The sequence below is a fragment of the Harmonia axyridis genome, chromosome 4 (genome assembly GCF_914767665.1).
Source record: "Harmonia axyridis chromosome 4, icHarAxyr1.1, whole genome shotgun sequence".
In the NCBI taxonomy this organism is placed as follows: Eukaryota; Metazoa; Arthropoda; class Insecta; order Coleoptera; family Coccinellidae; genus Harmonia; species Harmonia axyridis.
In genome coordinates this window covers 15,324,759-15,345,523 of record NC_059504.1, presented here as the reverse complement: position 1 = coordinate 15,345,523, position 20,765 = coordinate 15,324,759, and the positions used below count along the sequence as shown (strand labels likewise).

Genomic DNA, 20,765 nt, shown 5'->3' with positions numbered 1-20,765 from the left:
GTCTTTTTTCCACGCCTGCGGTGACATCGGATGTACGTCCGGACGTTAGTCGGTTCCTGGTGATGGGTAGGGCGGCGTTGCCATGTCTGAAAATTTATTTTCCGTAGAATTTGATTCCAGTGCAGATTTCGAATATGATCCCATATTTCAAAAATGAAATCAGTATATAAAATGGTATATTTTATAAATTGTACCTCACTATGATATAATTGTTTACTTATTATTTCCTTGATTCATATATCAAAATTTGACTACAGATGTTTTCACTTCATTAAAACCCTTAAGTGCACTTTAATGTCTAATTAAAGATAAAATCTAAACGCTCTCCTTTTTTGTAGAACCAGGTTTATTAACTAGGATGACATGTTTCGATATAAAAATATCATCTTCAGCTCCAAACAGTGCTAGAAATGTTAATAACAGTGAGCAAAAACGTACATTGTAAGTTTAAAATCAAGTTGTTTGCCTGAATATTTCTTATTTGATGTTTTATATAGATTAAGGATTATTTAATATTTGTTATATTCAATTTTTACAATAAGTTTCGGTTCAAATAACATGCTTGATCTTGATGTTCAAATTTCCAAATTGTGACAAAAAATTGTGAGGAATCCTCTCGAAATAAGTCCGCAAATATAAAATCTATAAAATTTTCTATATAACACGATTTTCTGTCAACGATAATTTTGGGTAATGATCCAATAAAAATTCAGCGGATGTTTTATTATGAATTCTCAAAATATTTTTTGAATGTATAACACCTTCGACAGTTTATTTAATCTGTTTTAATTTTTTGTTTAAAAATTTAAATTTAGATTATCTTTGCTCCAGGAGGACTATATACAAAATTGCAGAAGGTAGAAAAATTATTATATACGTAATTATTTTTTCCATAATTTTCGTTAATCTATATTCTCTGTTTGAATTAATTTTCAGTGTTCCAGATTTTTCACTATAAACTCTGTCTTTTAGAAAAATGGTGAAAGCTTGACGTATGAGGTCGGAACTTTTAAGCGCTAATTATTGTTGCGCCAATTGTGCCCATGGTTGTAAAAAATAATAATTGTACACTGTATATATGAGTTGTGATCTATCAATCAAATCCAAGGCCCCAATTGACGTATATGAATGAATCAAAAAAAATTTCCTGAGGTACAGATCAATTATTGTTTAAAAATAAATTCTTATAAAACGTAAATGTATACACAACAAGTAACAAAAAACAAGAACAAACACAGAATCAATAGCGAGTACAATTTCCCTATGGATGTATGATAAAGCCAAACCTGCCAATCTTTCCTAACCCATTGTTGATCTGATCTGAGCCAAGTTTTCAACTTCTTCAAAAAACTCCTTTCAGAGCTCGCTACACTCACAAGAATTACAGAGATCAAATATAGTAGTGCCAAGTAAACGTTTGGATATGTTGACTAATCTCAAAATTTTAGTGCAGTCAAGGATGTATCTCGCAGTTTTTCAGTCTCAGTTTACTAATGCATTTTTTATATCACAACTCTTATTATGTTTTCATTAAATTAGAAACGATACTAGTTTTTTTTGGAATTTTAATAAGAATTCCATTAAATTTTGCCAACATCCTTTGTCTGTCAGAAAACTGAACTGCACAGACGAGACGAGAATGATAGAAAAAACAAAAAACATGGAGTAAGTGGATAATGATGAAGAATGCAAAAATCTAAAATGGCAAAACAAGGGGCGACAAAGCGGATAGGTAAAGGGAATTAGGAAAATGATGGTCTTCAAACATAGTCGTACTCGCAGTGCTATAAAAGTAATCATCTTGAAAGCGATAATGAACTCATAAACTTTAAAATGATCAGTTTTTGTACTGACCTGCCGATTTCAAAGAAAAATAAAATGATTATTGGTTCATTTTTATGGAAAAATTCTTCGTCTTGGTGAGAACTCTAAAATTTTATATTTTGAGGAGGTAATTATCCCCATCCAGAATACTATATTAGCGTATTTTGAGGCCTGAGTTCGCTTTCTCGAAGGATTCCAAAAAAAACAAAACCTATTGAATTTCCCCATCTCTGGGAAAAATCCCTGAACTTGGCATCGCCGGATTAGAGTTTGCGCGCATTTTGTCGTTAGATTTCGGCAATCAGATACAGACCCGGCACAATGTCGCGTGTTGTCTGATGAATTCCCTATGACTAAACTCATATTAACATCAAAATGTAATGGGTGTATTTATTACAGCAGTAAGAAGACGGTGTTGAGCAATGAAACTTGTTTCAATTGAGAAATTCCGATTTTTTTCGAATTGAAAAATGGCATTTTGAAATGTGGAAAGTTCATTGAACGAGATTAACATACGTGTGTTCATTGAACTGTTGCGATTAACCTAATTGTAGTATTTTCTTCCCCCAATATTGTTTTTAAGTCGGTAATAGATATTGTCACGTGCTGGTTGAATTTGGCATGAAGTGTGGTCGAGTTTTTTGTAGTTTAAACTTTTTTATGCGCCTTATACAATTTTAGGCCACGCGTTGAAAAAATTTTGCCACTGATAAGCTCATGTTAATTATACAGGGTGCAAAAAATTCCAGAGATGATTTCTATAAAATTTTCAAATTCAAAAACGTTTATATCTCTCATTATGATTATGTTCCTTGCAGGGCATTATTAGAAATTGATATTATATATGAAAGTTCCTACTAAAATAAGTATTTACATTTTGTTATGATAAAAAAATAATGACTGAAAATCTTTAAACAATGAGGGAGGTTGGGGAATTTTTTGATATCGTAGATTTATTATAGATTTCTATCGTTCGTTCGGAATTTCATGAACCGAAAACAATTTGGGATAGGAATTTGCGGTAAAAATATTGTATATTGTTGTATTGAATTTAATTTCTTGATTCTTCTAGAGCTAGAAATATCAAAATTTCAGTAAAATATAATTGGCAGCTTAATTTTCATTCTAATTTGGGAACTAATAGGTACAAGAAGGTTTTCAAGTTTGGAAAAGCAGTTGTTCTCTGCGTAGGTTTTGTAACTGTGACCCACTGCAGCTTTTGGCACAGTACTGTTGATTGAATTATAGAAGTCGAACATTCGAAAAAAATTGAATTTTTAAATTTTCTATTTTTGTTTGATTTGGTCTATTAAATATTTAACGATGGGAATTTCTTTAATATCGATAATTATTTGTTCGAGAAAGATATAAATGAAAATTTATAAAAACCTTCTCAAATCAAAACATTTTTTATTAAGTTGAAGTGTGTTGAAGTATAAAAAAACTGTGGTGCCTACTGAGACGCAACTGAACCTAAACTATAAATTTGGATATTCTATAAATATCGTTTTTTTAAACTCAAACCTCTGTATTTCAAAAAATCTTAACATACATACATAGAGTTTATAGGCTTTTGCCTCTACTCTGTAATTTCTTTAATAATAATAATAATCATGGGCGCCCGCAGAAATTTTTCTCAGGGGGGGCAAAATGAAAATTATTGAAAAACAATAAGGCGTCCATGATTGTCGTAGGCGACATCAGTATTCCGTTTCTTCCTATTTCTGTATTTATATTCATCACCAGCGTCTACTCTGAATTTCAAAAGATCACTAAAAGTGGTACAGGGTGGACAAAAATACAATAGTTTCGTGTGTGCTCATAAAATAACGCATAATATTCTTTATTAGTTAAATTAACAATATTATCAAAAATACTTATTGACTGGCGCTAATTGGTTTGAATGTAACACCCTGTAGTTTGTTACATTTTTAGATTAATAAAAATGAGCTGTTTCCAAACATGTTTGGTACTTGTGGTCCAGCAGACGGAATATGAAAGAAATTATTTCTTATTTTTATACATTTTTATTAATCTCAAAATGTAACAAACTACAGGGTGTTATATTAAAACCAATTGCCGTATTTTTGATAATATTGTTAATTTAACTAATAAAGAATGTTACGCGTCACTTTATGAGCACACACAAAACTATTGTATTTTTGTCCACCCTGTACCAATTGGAATCAACATGTGATACACTTTTTGGAATCTGCTCAGCCAGAGTAATCGGAAAATTGAGACAAAATGGGGGTATTCCATTGAAAAAATATTACGTATATTAGATTATTATTTTAAAATACGGTAAATTAAAATAAAAATCGACGTGTTTCAGGATTATTCCTTACAATGGTCTGTTTAGCTAAAAATGAATTTTGTTCCTTCTTAACGGTTACGGACGCAGTGTATAAGATGAATTTATAAACAAATTGACACGCATGGAGTGATTTCGGTTCCATGATTTTTCTTCACCCAAGAAATGCTCAACGCGCCTAAAAAATTTTTAATTCAAAAAATACCTCTGCCGATTATGGACTATATGTATAGTATGTAATTCCATTGAAAACCGGAAAATAGTTGTGAATCTATTACTTTCCTTTTTTCCTTGTCCTTTGGATTGAGAAAGTAATATTGAGGGTGTTGTGCTGAAAAATGAGGCATCCAAAGTCTCAGGGGGGGCCCCCCCTGGCCCCCCCTGCGGGCGCCCATAATAATAATAATAATACGTTCCTAGAATTTTTTTTTTAAACGACTTTACCAATCACTCTCTGAAGTTTCTAACCGTAGTTAGGAGATTATATGTAGTAAATCGGATATTTGGAAATTATTGAAACTATTGGAATTATTATGCAGAGGGAATATACGTTAAATTCAAAAGAGCGATATAAATATAAGTACTTATATTAAATAATTAAATCAACCCTACGTGAAAAGAATCTACGAGTTAACCTATAACATTCTTTCACTCTTAATTTGCTTAAAGAAAGGAAGGAATAAAATTTTGATAAATTTATTTCATTATAAATTAACGGGATGAAACATGAAACCATGTAAACTGAAATATTTATTGCTACAATTATAGTTATAGAATAAATTATTTGAATCACCTGAAAAAACAGCTTCGGTGTTAAGAATTCAATAAGAATTTCGTATTTTTTCATACAAGAAAATAAAGCTTCGAGCTCCTGGAAGATCGAAGAATCAACAAAAAACGCAAACACTGTAAAATTTACAATGTTTTGCTATTACCAATCGGAAATATTATGCAAAACTAATTGTAGTAACTACTATTAAATAAAACCCGGCATCTCACTCAATCATATCATTTAGATTAGGGAATTCATTTGAACATTTAAACTTTGCAGGAGGTATTGAAAGCGCATCCACCATTTACGAATAGATCGCAAAAAAATATGTATTTCTCCTAGTCGGAATAGAATCAGTTTCGAACTTCCATCTATTCATAAACGATTTTCAGAGTGGACCACTTATAATTTAAGGAACATTTTTTCCGGAACAATGCAAGAGTTCTCCATTAGTTGACCTAAATTTTACGACAGCCAAAAAATTATTTCCTACATTACACAGTCACACCTGGCTCTTATTTTCATTCCTTTTCAATATTTCATTCAATTTACAAGAGCAGATTACAGATAGAAAAACGGCAGATTACAGATAGAAAAACGTTTCCTCAAAATCGAAATTTTAACAGTAGGTATAAAAATTCTTATCAATTAAAAATAATGAACTTTGAATTAATTTAACGATAATTATATTGAAGATTGCACAGCGGGAGAGTTACTGAAAATAAAACACCTCAGTACATAGATAACTCTGAAAGAGCGACATCGCATTCACATCAGTTACACTGTGAAGTTCATTATGTTTGCTTTTGTATAAGGACAGAGCTGTTTCGCATTTCTTAGAGAACACAGGTGAGTTCGAAATTTGCTCAAAAGCCTTCATCCTCCCCTAAAATAACGGATCCAATCAAGTTTTTAAGGTAGTTTTACGAATTTCCATGTTTTCGTATTCAAACAAAAAATTTGTTTTCTCCAACTGCTCTCAAAAACTTGCGAAAAACTCGAAATTTTCTCTACACCCTGTATTTCGTAGATAGTAATTCTCCCTTGCTAGAATTTCCTTTAACAATAGCGCTTTTATTCTCTCAAACATCGAAATACACGAACAGAAAACATGGGAGCAACCATCTTGTTTTTGAAAGTTATCCAATATAAAGTTCTATTTTCGTACAACTTTTTCAATTGGTGTTAAGTGACATTTATTTTTGATCAGAAATAATGGATACAAGAATGGAAGAAGGTTTCACCAAGGAGAGAACCAGAAGACCCGTTAGAAATAAGCGTTTCAACAGGCAGGTTTTTGAATTTTTGCTTTGGAGTGGAGAGTGTCCCCTTACATGCTTGTTTTCATGTTTTGTGTTGAAAAAAATAACCTAAACTATTTTTAAACTCATCGAAATGTCCTTCTTCTGGAATGAAAAGAATTTCGTAGTGCTAAGAGTGACATAACTTAACTTCTCAATGCATTATTTTATGTAATCTAGTGAAAAATGTTGAGGTAATTTAGATTACATTTTCTCCGGATTTAGTGCAATAGAATACGAAACAACAATGTTGACGAAAAATCTCATTGTAATATCTGCAACATCTCAGACAATCAAATTTGTTTTTTCATTATTTTTGATATCACGATAAAGAGTAAAATTTCAAACCCTAAAACAAATAATCAGCAAAACATCATGAGTCAAATGTAGTTTTTCCCATGTTTCTACATTGAACCAACAAAATGTTTTACTTCTACTTTTTCAAATCCTTCAAGGAATTTGTTAAAATATAATATTAAGTACCTACTGAATATTTGATGTCTACAACTTAAGTTCTTACGCCTGAAAATACACCAGTCCTGTATTCTTTCGAAAAATATGAATGTATACTTATGTATAATAAAAATTTGCAGAAAGACATTATTTTTCAATAGCGAGTGATATATATTAATTTTTCGCTCAATAAAATTCACGTTAAAATTTTATCATTCTTTTATTATTGAAAATATGATAATAAAAATATAAGTAAATCTAATTTATAAGCTTCAAATAAAAATTTCTCACTCTATATTTTTGACGAAAAAAGGTGTTTTAGTTAGTATTTGGTCACCTGGATCATTTTTGTATGTAATAAAGTTGAATTTGCTCCATAGGAAGGTTTTTGGAGAAGAAAAGAGACCTCCGAAGAGATTATTCACACCCGAAATCAAGAGGTACTTGAAAGACTGGCTAGTAAGAAGAAGAGATAACCCCTACCCTAACAGAGAAGAGAAGAAGACATTGGCTGTACAAACAGGCTTAACCTATATTCAGGTACATTAGATATTAATTTTCTCCTAATTTACAAACACATTCAAACCTAAACCTTAAATACATACAGATTTTTCGCCCAGGGGTAACCTCAATATCTTATATTTGGAAAGTTTAGATTTACATACGATCATCTATGACCCGAACAGAATCCTCATGCCAAATTTTATCAAAAATGAATAATTTGATAAAAAAAATTGTAAACACATACTACTTTCCACTGTGGAAATTAGTAAGTGTTTACAATTATTTTTTACCAAATCAATATGATTTTCCACCAAGTAAGGACTGAATCAATCAAATAAAAAAATGAATAAGAATTGTAGGATATGTACAAGCACAGAACACTAACATACTAGTGTACAAATATTTTCATTTATGCAAACGGCATACTGACATACCGATCTGAATCCAAAGTTGTTCCAAATGGTCTAAAATGCATTTTGCGATCAGAATTCTTGAAATCGGTGATCAAAACCTTTTTTTCAATTCAAAAACTTTATCTCTCCTCAGTAGTAATGAGTATAATTTGTTCTGTGGAAGATGCATAGAATAAAATTAATACATTCCTCTCATCATTTGAAATAATTACTGAGATTTCCAACTATTTTAGGTTTGCAACTGGTTCGCAAATTGGAGAAGAAAACTCAAAAATTCTGGAAAAGAACCCCAATGCAAAACGTGGGGAGATCTCATCAAAACCTACAATAACCAAGTCCATGGCAACATAGAACATTTCAGTATTGGCTCAGACGACAGTATTTGGTACGAAACAGATTCAGAAGATTATTCCGAGCAAAAACCCAACGTTGAACAAAGCAGTTACAACAACAACAATGACCAATGCTTCCTTGTCAGCTCAACCACGGGAACCACATTGGATTTCGGCCCTTTTGTACAACCTACTAACAAATACAAGAGTCATATAATGGAAAAGTATCTTAGGGACTGCCAGCAAACCGTTAAAGAAGAAGAATCGGAAAATGATAACTCTTCACCTTCTGTGATATCAAAATGGCTAGAAAGTGCCGCCAATTTTAAACCTAATGAGAACAGTTACCTTGACGTGAAATTGTTTCAAACGCAGAGGAAAAAAGTTTCTAAACCAAGCTTGAGAGAAGATATGGAAAGGTTAAAAATACATGGAAAGGAAGAATTGGATGCAGCTGAAGCACTAACGACTTTAGCAAATTCTAGTAGAAATAAAACTCAGTAGTAAGTTTTTTATTTTATTTACCTACTGCAACATCCCATCCTAGTTATGTTTTGATATAATTTTCTTTAAAAGCATTATAGTATAGTGCTAAATTGCATCACTTATGAATCATTATTAAAATTAATTCTATATAGTAAACATTTACCAAAGAATAGGTTATAGAACATGAGGGTAAAAATTCAACCATAAAATTGGATAACTAACGTGAAATTTATTGATAGGTTTTTTTCATATAAGTTGAGATATTTCGTGAGATAAGTAACACTATTTATAAATATAAGGTAATCAAGAAACCTTGTTATAAGAGTACATATAGTGGTATTATTGTTTGTATTGGAGTTTCTTCTGTATCATTGAGTTTTTCAACTATACAACATTCCAGCTTGAAAACAAAAATGCTAATTACTTGCTTCAATTGGTTGTGGATCACTTTATACCAGCGTCGTTATTTTACCATTTTCATTCTCCTTTATATGTGAAAAAACCAAAACTATTCAACATTTTTGTTGTGGTCTAAACTTAGTATGTGGAAATGTGAAGTACAAAAAATGCATTTAATTTTGAGGACATATGAAATGAAACCTAAAATATACATAAACTTCTTTATTTTTTTTAAATATATATCATACACTCTTGGTATCATATTTGTCTCTGTACATATTCAATTGAAACATTTCATAATGATTCTCTCAGTTTTCTTCGATCAATGAAAAATTCATTCCCAATTTGGGAATTATATTTCCTTTCAAGTTTCTTCAGGCTGAATTGGATCTTCTATTGTTAAATCTCCAGGTCCCCAAACTTTGATTGTGTTTGCTGATGATGTTAAAATGACATTTTTCTTAGGATGAATTGATATAGAATGCAGAACTTTTCCTGTAGTATGGGTTAATTTTTTTACAACTTTGGCATTTATTAGATCCCAAATAAACAATTGACCAGAAACTGAACCAGAAATTACATGATCATCAGTGGTTATGATGCCACTTTCAATTGTTATATCATCTGTTTTGTGACCTGTATATCTGGAAATTACAAAATGAATAAAATATTTCAAGATTTTGATATAATACAATAACATACTCGGCTAGCATTTCACCGGTGTTCTTATCCATGAGTCTCATTGCATTATCTGCAGAACCTACTAAAACACATTGACCATCATGGGAAAAGTCAACTGAAATAATTGGAGCTGAAAGAATAAAAATATATAAGCAACTGACTGAAAAAATCTAACTCAAGGAAAATGTTCTAATCAATTCAATAAACCCATATGTTTTATAGCCAATACAGTCATGTATTGCACTCACCTCCAATATAATCCATATGGCAACTACCATTCCTCAAATCATATCTTCTTATCGTGCAATCTACAGAGCCAGCCAGAATTTCAAAATCGCTAACACGAATACAAGAGATACAATCCTTTGCATCTTTCATTGTTTGTATTGGTTTATTCTGGTTATATCGAGCATCCCAACACATGATGCTATTATCTAGACTACCTGATACTGCTACAGTTGATTCCTCATTATATTTTACACAAGTAACCGAAGAGGCATGACCTCTAAATCTTCTTTTGGGTTGTCCAGTAGGGACATCCCAAATAATAACTGATTTATCTGAGGAACAAGATACAATTTGGCTACTATCGTTTGAACCACAAGCATCCAGTACTTCATTTCCATGGCCACCATAGGTTTTTAAAAGGAGGCTGCGATAAGGATTCCACAATTTCAGCTTTCTATCTGAACCACAGGTTAAACAATATGAGCCATCAACTGAAATTCATTGCTAAGGATTAATTTTGTTTAAAGATCAATATTTACCACGAACCATTGAATCTTACAGCCCTTACTGCCCCTTGTTTGCAGTCTAGAGTTACTAGGCATTCCAAATCAAGTTCTGACATTTTGCTGCCTTTTTTTTAGCAATTTATGGCTAGAACATGTGTTGTATGTGTAAAAATTACAATCCAAACACATTGGTATAATTGTTTCTGTAGACTATCAATTATTTTGAAGTCCCAAATACAGGAAACAATGTAAACAAATATTTCAGATTTAAAATTTTAAAGTAAGGTTAATGTTTCATGTCAGTTCCATAGACCCTTAGATTATTTACAACAAGATAGAGCATAGTGAGAGAGAAAACGTGGCCGAAATAAGATAGCAATATGTTTATTATTTTCGTCAAAATCAAAACACATTCCCGCAGCTCCCTATTGGTGGCTTTCTACCACGTGACCTGGACGTGCGAATGAATTTCATTATGGCCGCCTTCTTTGACAGCTGATGCTTAGGTGCAACAAGTTCAAACTCATCGTTTTGAGTTAACCAAGTGATTTTTGTAGTGAAAACGAGGTTGGACAATAATTATTTGCTGTATTAAGCTGAAAAATGGTTAATTCCTGTGTGATATGTAAAAAAAGCACCAGTAAAGACTGCGGGCGATCCATACATCGGTAAGTAAACACAACAAATAATAATTTACCATAGGCGTAGCTAGGAATACCTAGCTCTCAATATAAGCATATTGTAAACTTATTTTAAAATTTGATTTGGATAATATGAACATCTAAATATAATATTTCTAATTTCAGTTCCAGTAGCACATCTCCAGATGAAAGGCCTGTGACTCCAGAACCATTAGATACTAATAAGCTAGGTAGTGTCAGGGAATCCTCAAAACTGAGTAATTCTGAACTATCCAGAACTTTAACAGCTAGTGATTTGTCTGCTACACTGACTACTTCAGATTTATCTGCTACATTGACTGCTTCAGATTTATCTGATACATTAACCGCTTCAGATTTATCTGCTTTTTTGACCGATACAGAATCCTCTGGTGCTTTGACAGTTTCAGAATTGTCCGGTACTATGACAGCTTCAGAATCGTCAAGCAACTTGGTATCCTCGGAAGTATTAACAGTAGCACATCCAACTACGTAAGTTTTACTTAATTTTATATTTATAATATTGCAAAATATATTCTGGTTCATTATATAAAACCTTCTTATTTCAGTTCTGAAGCTAAAAGTTCTGTACCAAGACCAAGAAAAAGAAAATGTTTTGTTGGTGATGTAAGGGATGAAGATTTCAGGACACCAAAACAAGGAAAATTTGCCTTCTCCCTTGCTAAACGAAAAATTGCAGAACAGAAAAAGAAACTGAAAGCATTGAGGATGAAGAACAGAAGACTGCAACAGAAAATTTCAGATATTTCAGGACTACTGAATAATTTGAGGGAAATGAACCTTATATCCGATAATGCTCAAGATTATATAGAGGTAAGTAAGATTCAGCTTTGCATATATTTGTGGAATGTAATTATTTTCAATATTTCAGGCATCGTTACCAGGTCCTAGTAGAGATATGGTAAATAGACTCATAAGGGGATCAAAAAATCAGAAATTTACACCTTCTCTACGAGCATTTGCCCTATCATTACATTTTTACTCGCCTAGGGCCTATAATTATGTTAGGGAAAAATTCAATAATTCACTTCCACACCCAAAGACTATTTCTAAGTGGTATCAGACCATCGATGGAACTCCTGGCTTCACAACTGAAGCCCTCAGTGCATTGAAGAACAAAGTGCAGCAGTCTGCGGGAGAACAAATTTATTGCAATCTGGTGATTGACGAGATGGCCATTAGAAAAAAAATCGAATTTATTGCTGGTAAATTTTATGGATCAATAAGTTTTGGAGAAAAACCTGAAGTGGATACTTTACCAGAAGCTAAGGAAGCACTTGTGTTTTTAGTTACCTGCATCAATGGTCACTGGAAAATTCCAGTAGGCTATTTTTTGATAGATGGATTATCAAGCAGAGAAAGAGCCAATTTGGTAATTAACTGTCTGGAGTTTTTGAATGAAGTAAATTTGAGAATAACTTCTGTTACTTTTGATGGAGCAGCTTCGAATTTGAATATGGCGAGTCATTTGGGTGCTGATTTTTCGAATCCTCAATCATTGAAGACTCACTTTGAACATCCAGTCACCAAAGAGAAGGTATTAATTTTTCTTGACCCTTGTCACATGCTCAAACTCTTGAGGAATTGTTTAGGAGACAGTAAGATTTTGAAAACAAAAAATGATAAATTAATCAAATGGACCTATCTTGAAGAACTTGTGAATCTCCAAGACACAGAAGGATTGAATGCAGCAACGAAGATAAGAAAACGTCATTTACATTTTGTGAAAGAAAAAATGAGAGTGAAGATTGCTGCGCAGACATTCAGCAGGAGTGTGTCGGATGCTCTTAAATTCCTTGAGTTTGATTTGAAATTGACAAATTTTAAAGGTGCTGAAGAGACTGCAAATTTCTGTCTCTTAGTTAATGATTTATTTGACATCTTGAACTCAAGAAATAAATTCTCTCCATATACATATAAGAGGGCATTATCTTTTGAAAACATTGATTTATACGTGGAAAGGTTTTCTGAAGCAAAAGAATACTTCATGGAACTGACTTTGAATGGAACACCAGTATTATCTTCAAGAAGGAAAACAGGGTTTCTAGGGTTTTTAATATGTATGGAGAGTCTTGAGGAAATATTTAGAATGTATGTGGTGTCAAAAAAATTAGACTTTTTATTGACCTATAAGTTCTCTCAAGACCATCTGGAGGTATTTTTTGGTGCTATCAGGAGTCTGAATGGATACAACAACAATCCCACAGCCAGACAATTTCAGTCAGCATATAAAAAGTTGTTGATAGCAAGGGAAGTGAGAGGTGCTGATTCTGGAAATGTTGTTAATTTGGACAATACATCAATTCTTCATGTTTCGTCATATAAAAAAATAACAATAAATGATCATAAGGAGGACTTGGAGGAGACTGAAGAGTATAAAAATTTGTGTGCAGCGTTAAATGATCATGATTACTTTGGTTCTTCAGGATGGCAATTATCTTCATATATACAGGATGTTTTAATTTATATAGCAGGATTCGTTGTCAAGTCATTGAAAAAATGTATCACTTGCTCAAAATGTCTTGATATGTTGGAGACTTGTGAAACATATTCATTTCTACAGAAAAGAAAAACGTATGGCAATTTATTCAAGGCATCCAAATTTGTCATTAAGATATGCACACAAGCAGAAAAAACAATAAGATATATGATTTCTAACAACCCTAATATTTTGAGTACAAAGTCTGAAAATTTAATCAATAAGTTGATTCATAATTGTATTGTCTGTTTACCAGATGATGTTTTGAATGCATTTGGCAATCATGTATTTGATGAAGGGTTTCTAGAAAGTCATGAATTGCCTTTGATAAAACTGATATTGAAAAGATATTTCACTATAAGAATTCACCACGAGACAAGAAAAATGAGCGATCAAGTGGTGAATCGAGTAAGAAGCATGCTCACACATCTGATTTTGTATCAGAATCAATAAGTTTTTTTTTTATCTTTACAATTGTTAGTTTTAAGTTTTAGGGTGATCAGGGTGTATAAAACACTCTTTTTTGATTGTGTACTTTTCGATCCTGTTTGGATTCAATTACCAAGGACTATAGCAGTAGTAGATATGGATTCTTAGTTATTTTATTATAAACATTTCTGAAGAATCGATTATCAGTATATTTTAGTTACCTATCGTATTTCTTCAAATCATTATTGTAAAAATCATTTATTTTATGTTACATGTTATTTTTTATGGAAGTTATTAATACATCCTTGCTTGATAATCAATCCTGATTATGCAGGCTTTCAAGTTTCAATTGCTATTCCACTATAAATACTGATTCTCCGTCCATTCCATTGCAAAACTCACAAAATTCCAATCATCTATCTTATATAGTGGAACAAAACTATACATTCATAATATCATTTGCTCTCAAAGGTGCAGGTAATGGATGGACAAGGTTTCAGTAAGTAAGTAAGGCCTATTACAGCATTAATGAGAACTGATATGATTATACTTCACACTTGATGTAAAACTGACCTATCTAATACATTTTCATGTCGAACTGGATCAATAAATTTATTGTTATTTTTGTTATTCAATTTAACATAGTATTCAGGTGTAATACCCTTAAATTTCAAACCTTTGCAGTCAAATGAGCTCCATTTGTAATAACATGGTGGTCCCCAATAAAAATCTGGACTCACCTCAGAACAAGATATCAAGCTGTGTTAAAATCCAAATTTAGATACAGCATCATCTTGTATGGTAATAACCTACCATGCAGCCTTATTGAAAAGTGACCTGAATAGATGTATTCGATATAATAGGATTGTTAATAAAATCATTGATAATGATATAACATTCAATTGTATAGGTATTTGTAATTATTAAAACCAGAACAACAATATTTGAATATCATATTTGCTATTTCAAATCTCTTTTCATATTGAATATTTTTTCGAATCGAAAATATGCCTGCACTATAAAAATTCTGCGTATAACAATGATTTAGAATAAGATGAAAACATCGGGAAGGTTAACAAAATTCATAAAAATAATGACATTAATTATGCATCCAATGAAATAATAATTAAAGATTCGATAACCTTTGAAGGATTTATTTCTATTCTTAACAAATTTTTAGATCCACGCCACTGACTTCTATTTACGACAACACACTTTGTTTGTAAACAAACAGTGTTTATTATGGGAACAAAACATTCAGTTCATCTAGTAAGGGATTGCTCCATCTTGTTGTAAATAATCTAAGCATAGACCTAATATTAGCTCTATGGTCAGTACTCAGTTCTTAGCACAGAATATTAAATTCAGATTTTCGTTTTTCTCTTGATTCGTAAGTTTCAATAAAAGATAAACTCACTAGAGGTGATGTAGAAATAAATATTATTCACTATAAACTTTTTATTTAAAAGACACATCGGTAAAAAAATACATTTGAATGCAGTACACTTGCAAATAATTTAAAACGAAATATCAAACTCTACTTATTACTGGCACGAGACTTGGACAAATATTCTTTGTTCATTTTTTGCTGCCATCTTATGTTTGCCTCCTGAACTTGAGCTGTCATTAACTGAACTTTGTTGATGAAACTGTCCTCATCTCCTTCATCAGCATCAGTTTCAGTCTCCTAAAAAGGTTCGAAGAAGATATAAATAAATGTCCAAACCGTTATACATCACGCTGAACATAGGGGTTCTGCTCGTTACTTATTAGGTTAGGTGAGGTTATGTTACGCTAGGGGCCTTAGTTTGCTAAAAATATCTTAAAAAAGGTTAAAGTTGAGTTCTTACCTTATAATTAGGCGAAAACCAATCGTTCAAATTCATTTCATCCATCTCATCGTCTTCTCCCTGGATGGAAGCAGTCCTTGGAGAAAGGCTTCTACTAGTGTAGGGAGATGAATTAGAATCGTAAGAAATGTTCCTCAAGATGTTGCTCTTGTGACTGTTTGTGTCCTCCGGTACATATTCATCGTAGGAGTTCATCTCTCGCCAAGGACTTGATGATCTGTATCTGGCTTCTGCAGTATGTCTCTCCATTCTTCTGGTCCTGGCTGGAGACACTGTTCTACGTTCCAGATTGCCCATAGTGCCGTAGCGTCTAGGTGAAAAAGGGTGTTGCATGGGCGTGTTGATCCAACTTTTTTCTTCCGACATTTTTTTCATCATGGTCCTTGAAAAATATTGATTGTAGGTAGAAAAATCGCTTTATCGCGGAAGATGAGAGGTCAAAGGTTACTTGAGGACAGTATATGATGGAATCGAATTTGCGATTCGGGTTAATAATGCTGTTGAGGTCAAATTTCTATTGAGGTCAATATTTTATTGCGTTAGACATTCGATTGAAGCCAACAGACGATTGAGGTCACTATGTTATTGAGGTCAATGGCTAATTGAGGTCAATAATTGGATGAGATCAATGGGGTGATTGAGGTCAATAATCAATTGAGAGTAATATTTTTGGTGAGGTCAATGAGTAATTGAGGTCACTGAGCGATTGAAGTAAATGAGCGATTCAGGTCAATATGCTGTTGAGGTTAATATGTTATTGCGTAAAATACGCGATTGAGGTTAATATGTTATTGCGTAAAATACGCGATTGAGATTAACAGGTGATTGAGGTCAATATCTAATTGAGGTCAATAGTTGGAGGAGGTCATCAATTGAATGAGGTCAATAATTAGATGATGCCGATATTTAAGTGGGATCAATGAGTAATTGAGGTCAATACGCAATTGAAGCAAATGAGTGATTCAACACAACATGCTAATGAGGTCAACATGATACTGAGTTCAATATTATACTGAGATCAAATTATTTTTTATCTTTCCGCGAATCTCTAGATTCTCGTTTGGCTGTTCCTCATCAATTAGATGATGCCGATAGTTAAGTGGGATCAATTAGTAATTGAGGTCAATAATCAATTGAGAGTTATATTTTTGGTGAGGTCGATGAGTAATTGAGTTCACTAAGCGATTAAAGTAAATGAGAGATTCAGGTCAGTATGCTGTTGAGGTTAATATGTTATTGCGTAAGATACGCGATTGAGATTAACAGGTGATTGAGGCCAATATCTAATTGTGGTCATTGGTTGGAGGAGGTCAATAATTGGATGAGGTCAATAGTTTGGTGGGATGAATGAGTAATTGAGGTCAATATGCAATTGAAGCAAATGAGTGATTCAAGGCAACATGCTATTGAGGTCAACATGATACTGAGTTCAATATTATACTGAGATCAATATAAGAGGTCAATAGGGGAATGAATATTACATCTTCACACTCCATGCATCTCACCAAAATCAAAATACCTACTTCCGCAAAGGATTAATAGTGTCGGTATTATTTTTTATCTTTCCGAGAATCTCTAGATTCTCGTTTGGCTTTTCCTCAATAATTAGATGATGCCGATAGTTAAGTGGGATCAATGAGTAATTGAGGTCAATAATCAATTGAGAGTTATATTTTTGGTGAGGTCGATGAGTAATTGAAGTCACTAAGCGATTAAAGTAAATGAGCGATTCAGGTCAGTATGCTGTTGAGGTTAATATGTTATTGCGTAAGATACGCGATTGAGATTAACAGTTGATTGAGGTCAATATCTACTTGTGGTCATTGGTTGGAGGAGGTCAATAATTGGATGAGGTCAATAGTTTGGTGGGATGAATGAGTAATTGAGGTCAATATGCAATTGAAGCAAATGAGTGATTCAAGGCAATATGCTATTTATTGAGGTCAACATGATGCTGAGTTCAATATTATACTGAGATCAATATAAGAGGTCAATAGGGGAATGAATATTACATCTTCACACTCCATGCATCTCACCAAAATCAAAATACCTACTTCCGCAAAGGATTAATAGTGTCGGTATTATTTTTTATCTTTCCGCGAATCTCTAGATTCTCGTTTGGCTGTTCCTCAATCCACGTCTTCACCGCGCTAGCCAAGTGTTTGGCCTCATCAGACACGATCTCTCTATCTACTTGGGCGTCCGCCAGTTCCAATTCTAGGTTTCTTAGCCTATCGGCGTTGTACCTGCACTGTTTCTCAAGCTGGTCGTGTGTGCTCCTCATCTGTTCTATGGTTTTGGTCAGATCGTGATTCTTGCTCGACAGATATTCTTTCTCTCTGAGCGCCCTTTTTAATTGTGTTTTGTAGTCTTCGTTCTCCTGTTTCAACACGTCGTAGGCTTGCTCCAAAAACGTCAGTTTCTTACGTAGGTTGATCATCTGGGTGTGTATCTGGTCGTTCTGAAAAAATATAATGATGCTGATGACCTTTTCATTTCAGGCAGAATAAAAGTCACTTTGATAAAAGTGAAAATATAAGAGGAGCGTCACGAATAATTCCCACATTTAAAAGAGCTCCTACAAAACTATGACTTCAATAAACAAGATCAGTCCAGCTCACTGCGGCTGCCTATTTTCCCACCGAGATTTTTCAAATTATACTCGGCCATGTCTTCTCATCGACTAGATGGTAAAAAGTAGTACCACCAGGCACTAGAATACTCACTTCTTCATTGAGCAGTCTCTGTCTGTGAAGGGACTTGTTTAAATCGCTCTTCAACTGAGATATCTCCACCTCAGCATTGGTGGAGGTTTTTTCGTTCTTCAGGTCGCTTACGCTGCGCTTGCAAGCACATATATCAGCCTTCTCCTTCTCCAATTCCCTTTTTAATCTTCTTATCTCTTCTTTCTGATCTTCCACGATCTGGTTGAGCCTGCTCTGCTCCTCGATCGAAGAAATAATCTTCGCCTCCAGTTCCTTTTGCGTATCGGTTACCTCTTCCGTGATTTGAGACATGTGCGACTCCTTGACCTTCAGTAGTTCTTCTTCTATAAGCCCACCTTTGAAATCCGCTTCCGACAATCTTCGTTTGAGATCTGCCATCTGAAGAACAAATGGTTATAATTGAATATTTCGAATATTCTTATATTCTTACCGATTTTTTCAATTCATCAAAAACGATTGGTAAATTGTTCTTTCTGTGTTGTAACAACCTCCCTCGCATATGATCAGAATTCCTCAAGTCCTCGTAGAAGTGGATGTTTGAGGCCTCGCACTTCTCTAGTCCATTGTTCAACTGTACCAGCTGAAAAAAATAAGAGCTTGAATATGAAATTATGTCAGACAATACCGTATTGGCCACTTAGTGCGCACAGAGGTTATCTAATAGGGAACGTTGACAATTCCTCTTTTACCATGACCATCCTGAAGTAGACATATTAAGTTTTTGAAATTTCAACTATGAGCAGAGGATCCGATAACTCTACCAAGTGTAACAAAGAGTGAATTCATGAAAATGAAGAAATGATCATTGAACTATCTTACACTAGTCTTCATTTCTTCCACCAGCGATTTGTAATGATTCAATTCATAGTTTTTCATGTGCTCAAGGTTCGAATAGTCCTGGAGCTTCTTCACAACCATCTGATAGTCCCCGACGACTTGTTCGTTTCTTTTTTCAGCCGAGGTTAGTTGCTCCTTCAAGGAATTTATCTGAAAGAAAACACAACAAGTCAACAGGAAAAATCAAAAAGAGCTCGATTGCACTCACAACTTCCTTGCTGTCTGATTTCTTCTCTTTCAACATACCCAACTCCTTATTAGCCAAGATGAGTTCTACCTCTTGGCTCTTCAACTGGTTCTCCAGCTCCATGATCCGGCTGTTCTTCTGCTCCATACAGATCTTGATGGACTCCAAATCACCGCTGGCCAAACATACCTTGGACTCGACCACAGACACGTCCGACACGTTCTTCAGCTGTTCTCTTTCGACCGATTTGATGCCCTCCTGTATCTCCACCACGGTGTCTGTCAGGTTCTTGATGGTCTTTTTGAGATCAGCGTTCTGTCTTGTCGCGTTGTTTAGCTTCCTGCGCATGTCCTGTATGATGTCGTCGTGTTGCGTGAGGTCGTTGTTTTTGGCGCTTATGATGTTCTGGAGTTCGTTGATCCTGGCCTCGTTGATTTGGTTGATCTGGTTCTCGATTATCGCTTGTTTTTCTATTGCGCACAGGTGGGCGACTAGACGGTCGTTTATTCTTCTTAGTTGGAGGATGGCGCCTATCAGTTTGTTGTTTTCTTCTAGGGAACTCACGTTGGTAACGTTCTGCAAGAATGAGAAAGATACAATAGAGAATATCTTTCTCCTACCCTAATTAGTGTGCCAAGGTATCATGATACCATTGCGCAGGCATACAACTTAGAGAATAAGAAAAGGAAGAAGAAATTCATTCATATGATTTTATGTTTGTAATTCAGGTATAAAACTGGGAAGAGAAGAGTTCAGTGGTGTAAGTTATGAGGTGATTACCAGTTGAGTTAGTAGAGTGTTCAAGGATGTTTCCAAGTGCTGTACCGCAATAAAGTTCTCGTCTATCGTCCATCAGTGTTTTAATAATCCCCAAGAAAACGCGATACCCTAAAAAAAAGTCGAGACTGACAATAATTAAAATAATTCGAGTTCTCTGTGGTCTCGTTACTGAACTTAAGAAGCAACTTATTATCCACGGATTTTCAGTTTTGATCATTTTTGTATCGGTTGAATATTTAATAATATTTTTTAACTAACACCCTGCATATGAAAAATGCTGATGATAAGATTGATGCGAAAATCTGTATATTCTAGCATAGATTCCAGAAAATGTCATACCAGAACTTCTTGTAGGGTTAACAGCTCATCGGACATAACTGACATTTCATCTTTGAAAAACTGCACAACTTCCTCGTAGCATTTGTTCTTTTTGGTTAATTTCTTGAGTTGATTCCTTATGACAATCTTCTCCTCCTAAAATAATTTTTATGGTAATTATATGCTTTTATGATTCAGAATTTCGTCAAAACAGTCTTGAAGCAGAACAGTTAGCAAGCAGGTAGGGTAGTGAGGTGAGAGTATTA

General features: G+C 33.7%; 3 protein-coding genes across 8 annotated transcripts in view; 1 reads left to right on the top strand and 2 right to left on the bottom strand.

Annotated features, from left to right (window-relative positions):
* Positions 1-5,607: 5,607 nt before the first annotated feature.
* Positions 5,608-8,420, top strand: LOC123677704 (homeobox protein Mohawk). 2 transcript variants are annotated; one of them, XM_045614386.1, is made up of 4 exons: positions 5,608-5,759; positions 6,121-6,199; positions 7,045-7,204; positions 7,815-8,420. In XM_045614386.1, the coding sequence occupies exons 2-4, from the start codon at positions 6,126-6,128 to the stop codon at positions 8,415-8,417; spliced, it is 837 nt and encodes a 278-aa protein (XP_045470342.1). In that variant the 5' UTR covers positions 5,608-5,759; positions 6,121-6,125; the 3' UTR covers positions 8,418-8,420. The 2 variants fall into 2 exon arrangements, with proteins under 2 accessions (XP_045470342.1, XP_045470343.1); XM_045614387.1 differs by lacking the exons at positions 5,608-5,759; positions 6,121-6,199 and adding an exon at positions 6,281-6,405.
* A 585-nt stretch (positions 8,421-9,005) lies between these two features.
* LOC123677865 (WD repeat domain-containing protein 83) lies at positions 9,006-10,499 on the bottom strand. The gene is made up of 4 exons (XM_045614599.1): positions 10,254-10,499; positions 9,728-10,198; positions 9,501-9,609; positions 9,006-9,442 (listed from the first exon to the last, which is right to left on the bottom strand). The coding sequence occupies exons 1-4, from the start codon at positions 10,327-10,329 to the stop codon at positions 9,163-9,165; spliced, it is 936 nt and encodes a 311-aa protein (XP_045470555.1). The 5' UTR covers positions 10,330-10,499; the 3' UTR covers positions 9,006-9,162.
* Positions 10,500-15,244: 4,745 nt separating this feature from the next.
* The window catches only part of LOC123679064, a 33,035-nt gene continuing 27,514 nt past the window's right edge, over positions 15,245-20,765 (bottom strand). For 4 of the 5 annotated variants that reach the window (XM_045616413.1, XM_045616414.1, XM_045616416.1 and 1 more), the window contains 8 exons: positions 20,521-20,655; positions 19,423-19,977; positions 19,197-19,364; positions 18,808-18,957; positions 18,378-18,755; positions 17,706-18,112; positions 15,652-16,033; positions 15,245-15,488 (listed from right to left, as the gene is read on the bottom strand). In XM_045616413.1, the coding sequence (XP_045472369.1) occupies positions 15,339-15,488; positions 15,652-16,033; positions 17,706-18,112; positions 18,378-18,755; positions 18,808-18,957; positions 19,197-19,364; positions 19,423-19,977; positions 20,521-20,655 (2,325 nt within the window). In that variant the 3' untranslated portion in view covers positions 15,245-15,338. The remainder of the gene's footprint in view (positions 15,489-15,651; positions 16,034-17,705; positions 18,113-18,377; positions 18,756-18,807; positions 18,958-19,196; positions 19,365-19,422; positions 19,978-20,520; positions 20,656-20,765) is intronic. The other variant, XM_045616415.1, reaches the window with a different exon arrangement.

Excerpts from the sequence above, each read along its gene's own strand:
- LOC123677704 (XM_045614386.1), top strand. The coding sequence starts at position 6,126 with ATGGATACAAGAATGGAAGAAGGTTTCACCAAGGAGAGAACCAGAAGA. Across the intron at positions 6,200-7,044 it reads AGAAATAAGCGTTTCAACAG|GAAGGTTTTTGGAGAAGAAA; the intron begins GCAGGTTTTTGA and ends TTTGCTCCATAG. Across the intron at positions 7,205-7,814 it reads CAGGCTTAACCTATATTCAG|GTTTGCAACTGGTTCGCAAA; the intron begins GTACATTAGATA and ends CAACTATTTTAG.
- LOC123677865 (XM_045614599.1), bottom strand. The coding sequence starts at position 10,329 with ATGTCAGAACTTGATTTGGAATGCCTAGTAACTCTAGACTGCAAACAA. Across the intron at positions 10,199-10,253 it reads AAGGGCTGTAAGATTCAATG|TTGATGGCTCATATTGTTTA; the intron begins GTTCGTGGTAAA and ends AATGAATTTCAG. Across the intron at positions 9,610-9,727 it reads CCATATGGATTATATTGGAG|CTCCAATTATTTCAGTTGAC; the intron begins GTGAGTGCAATA and ends TTATTCTTTCAG.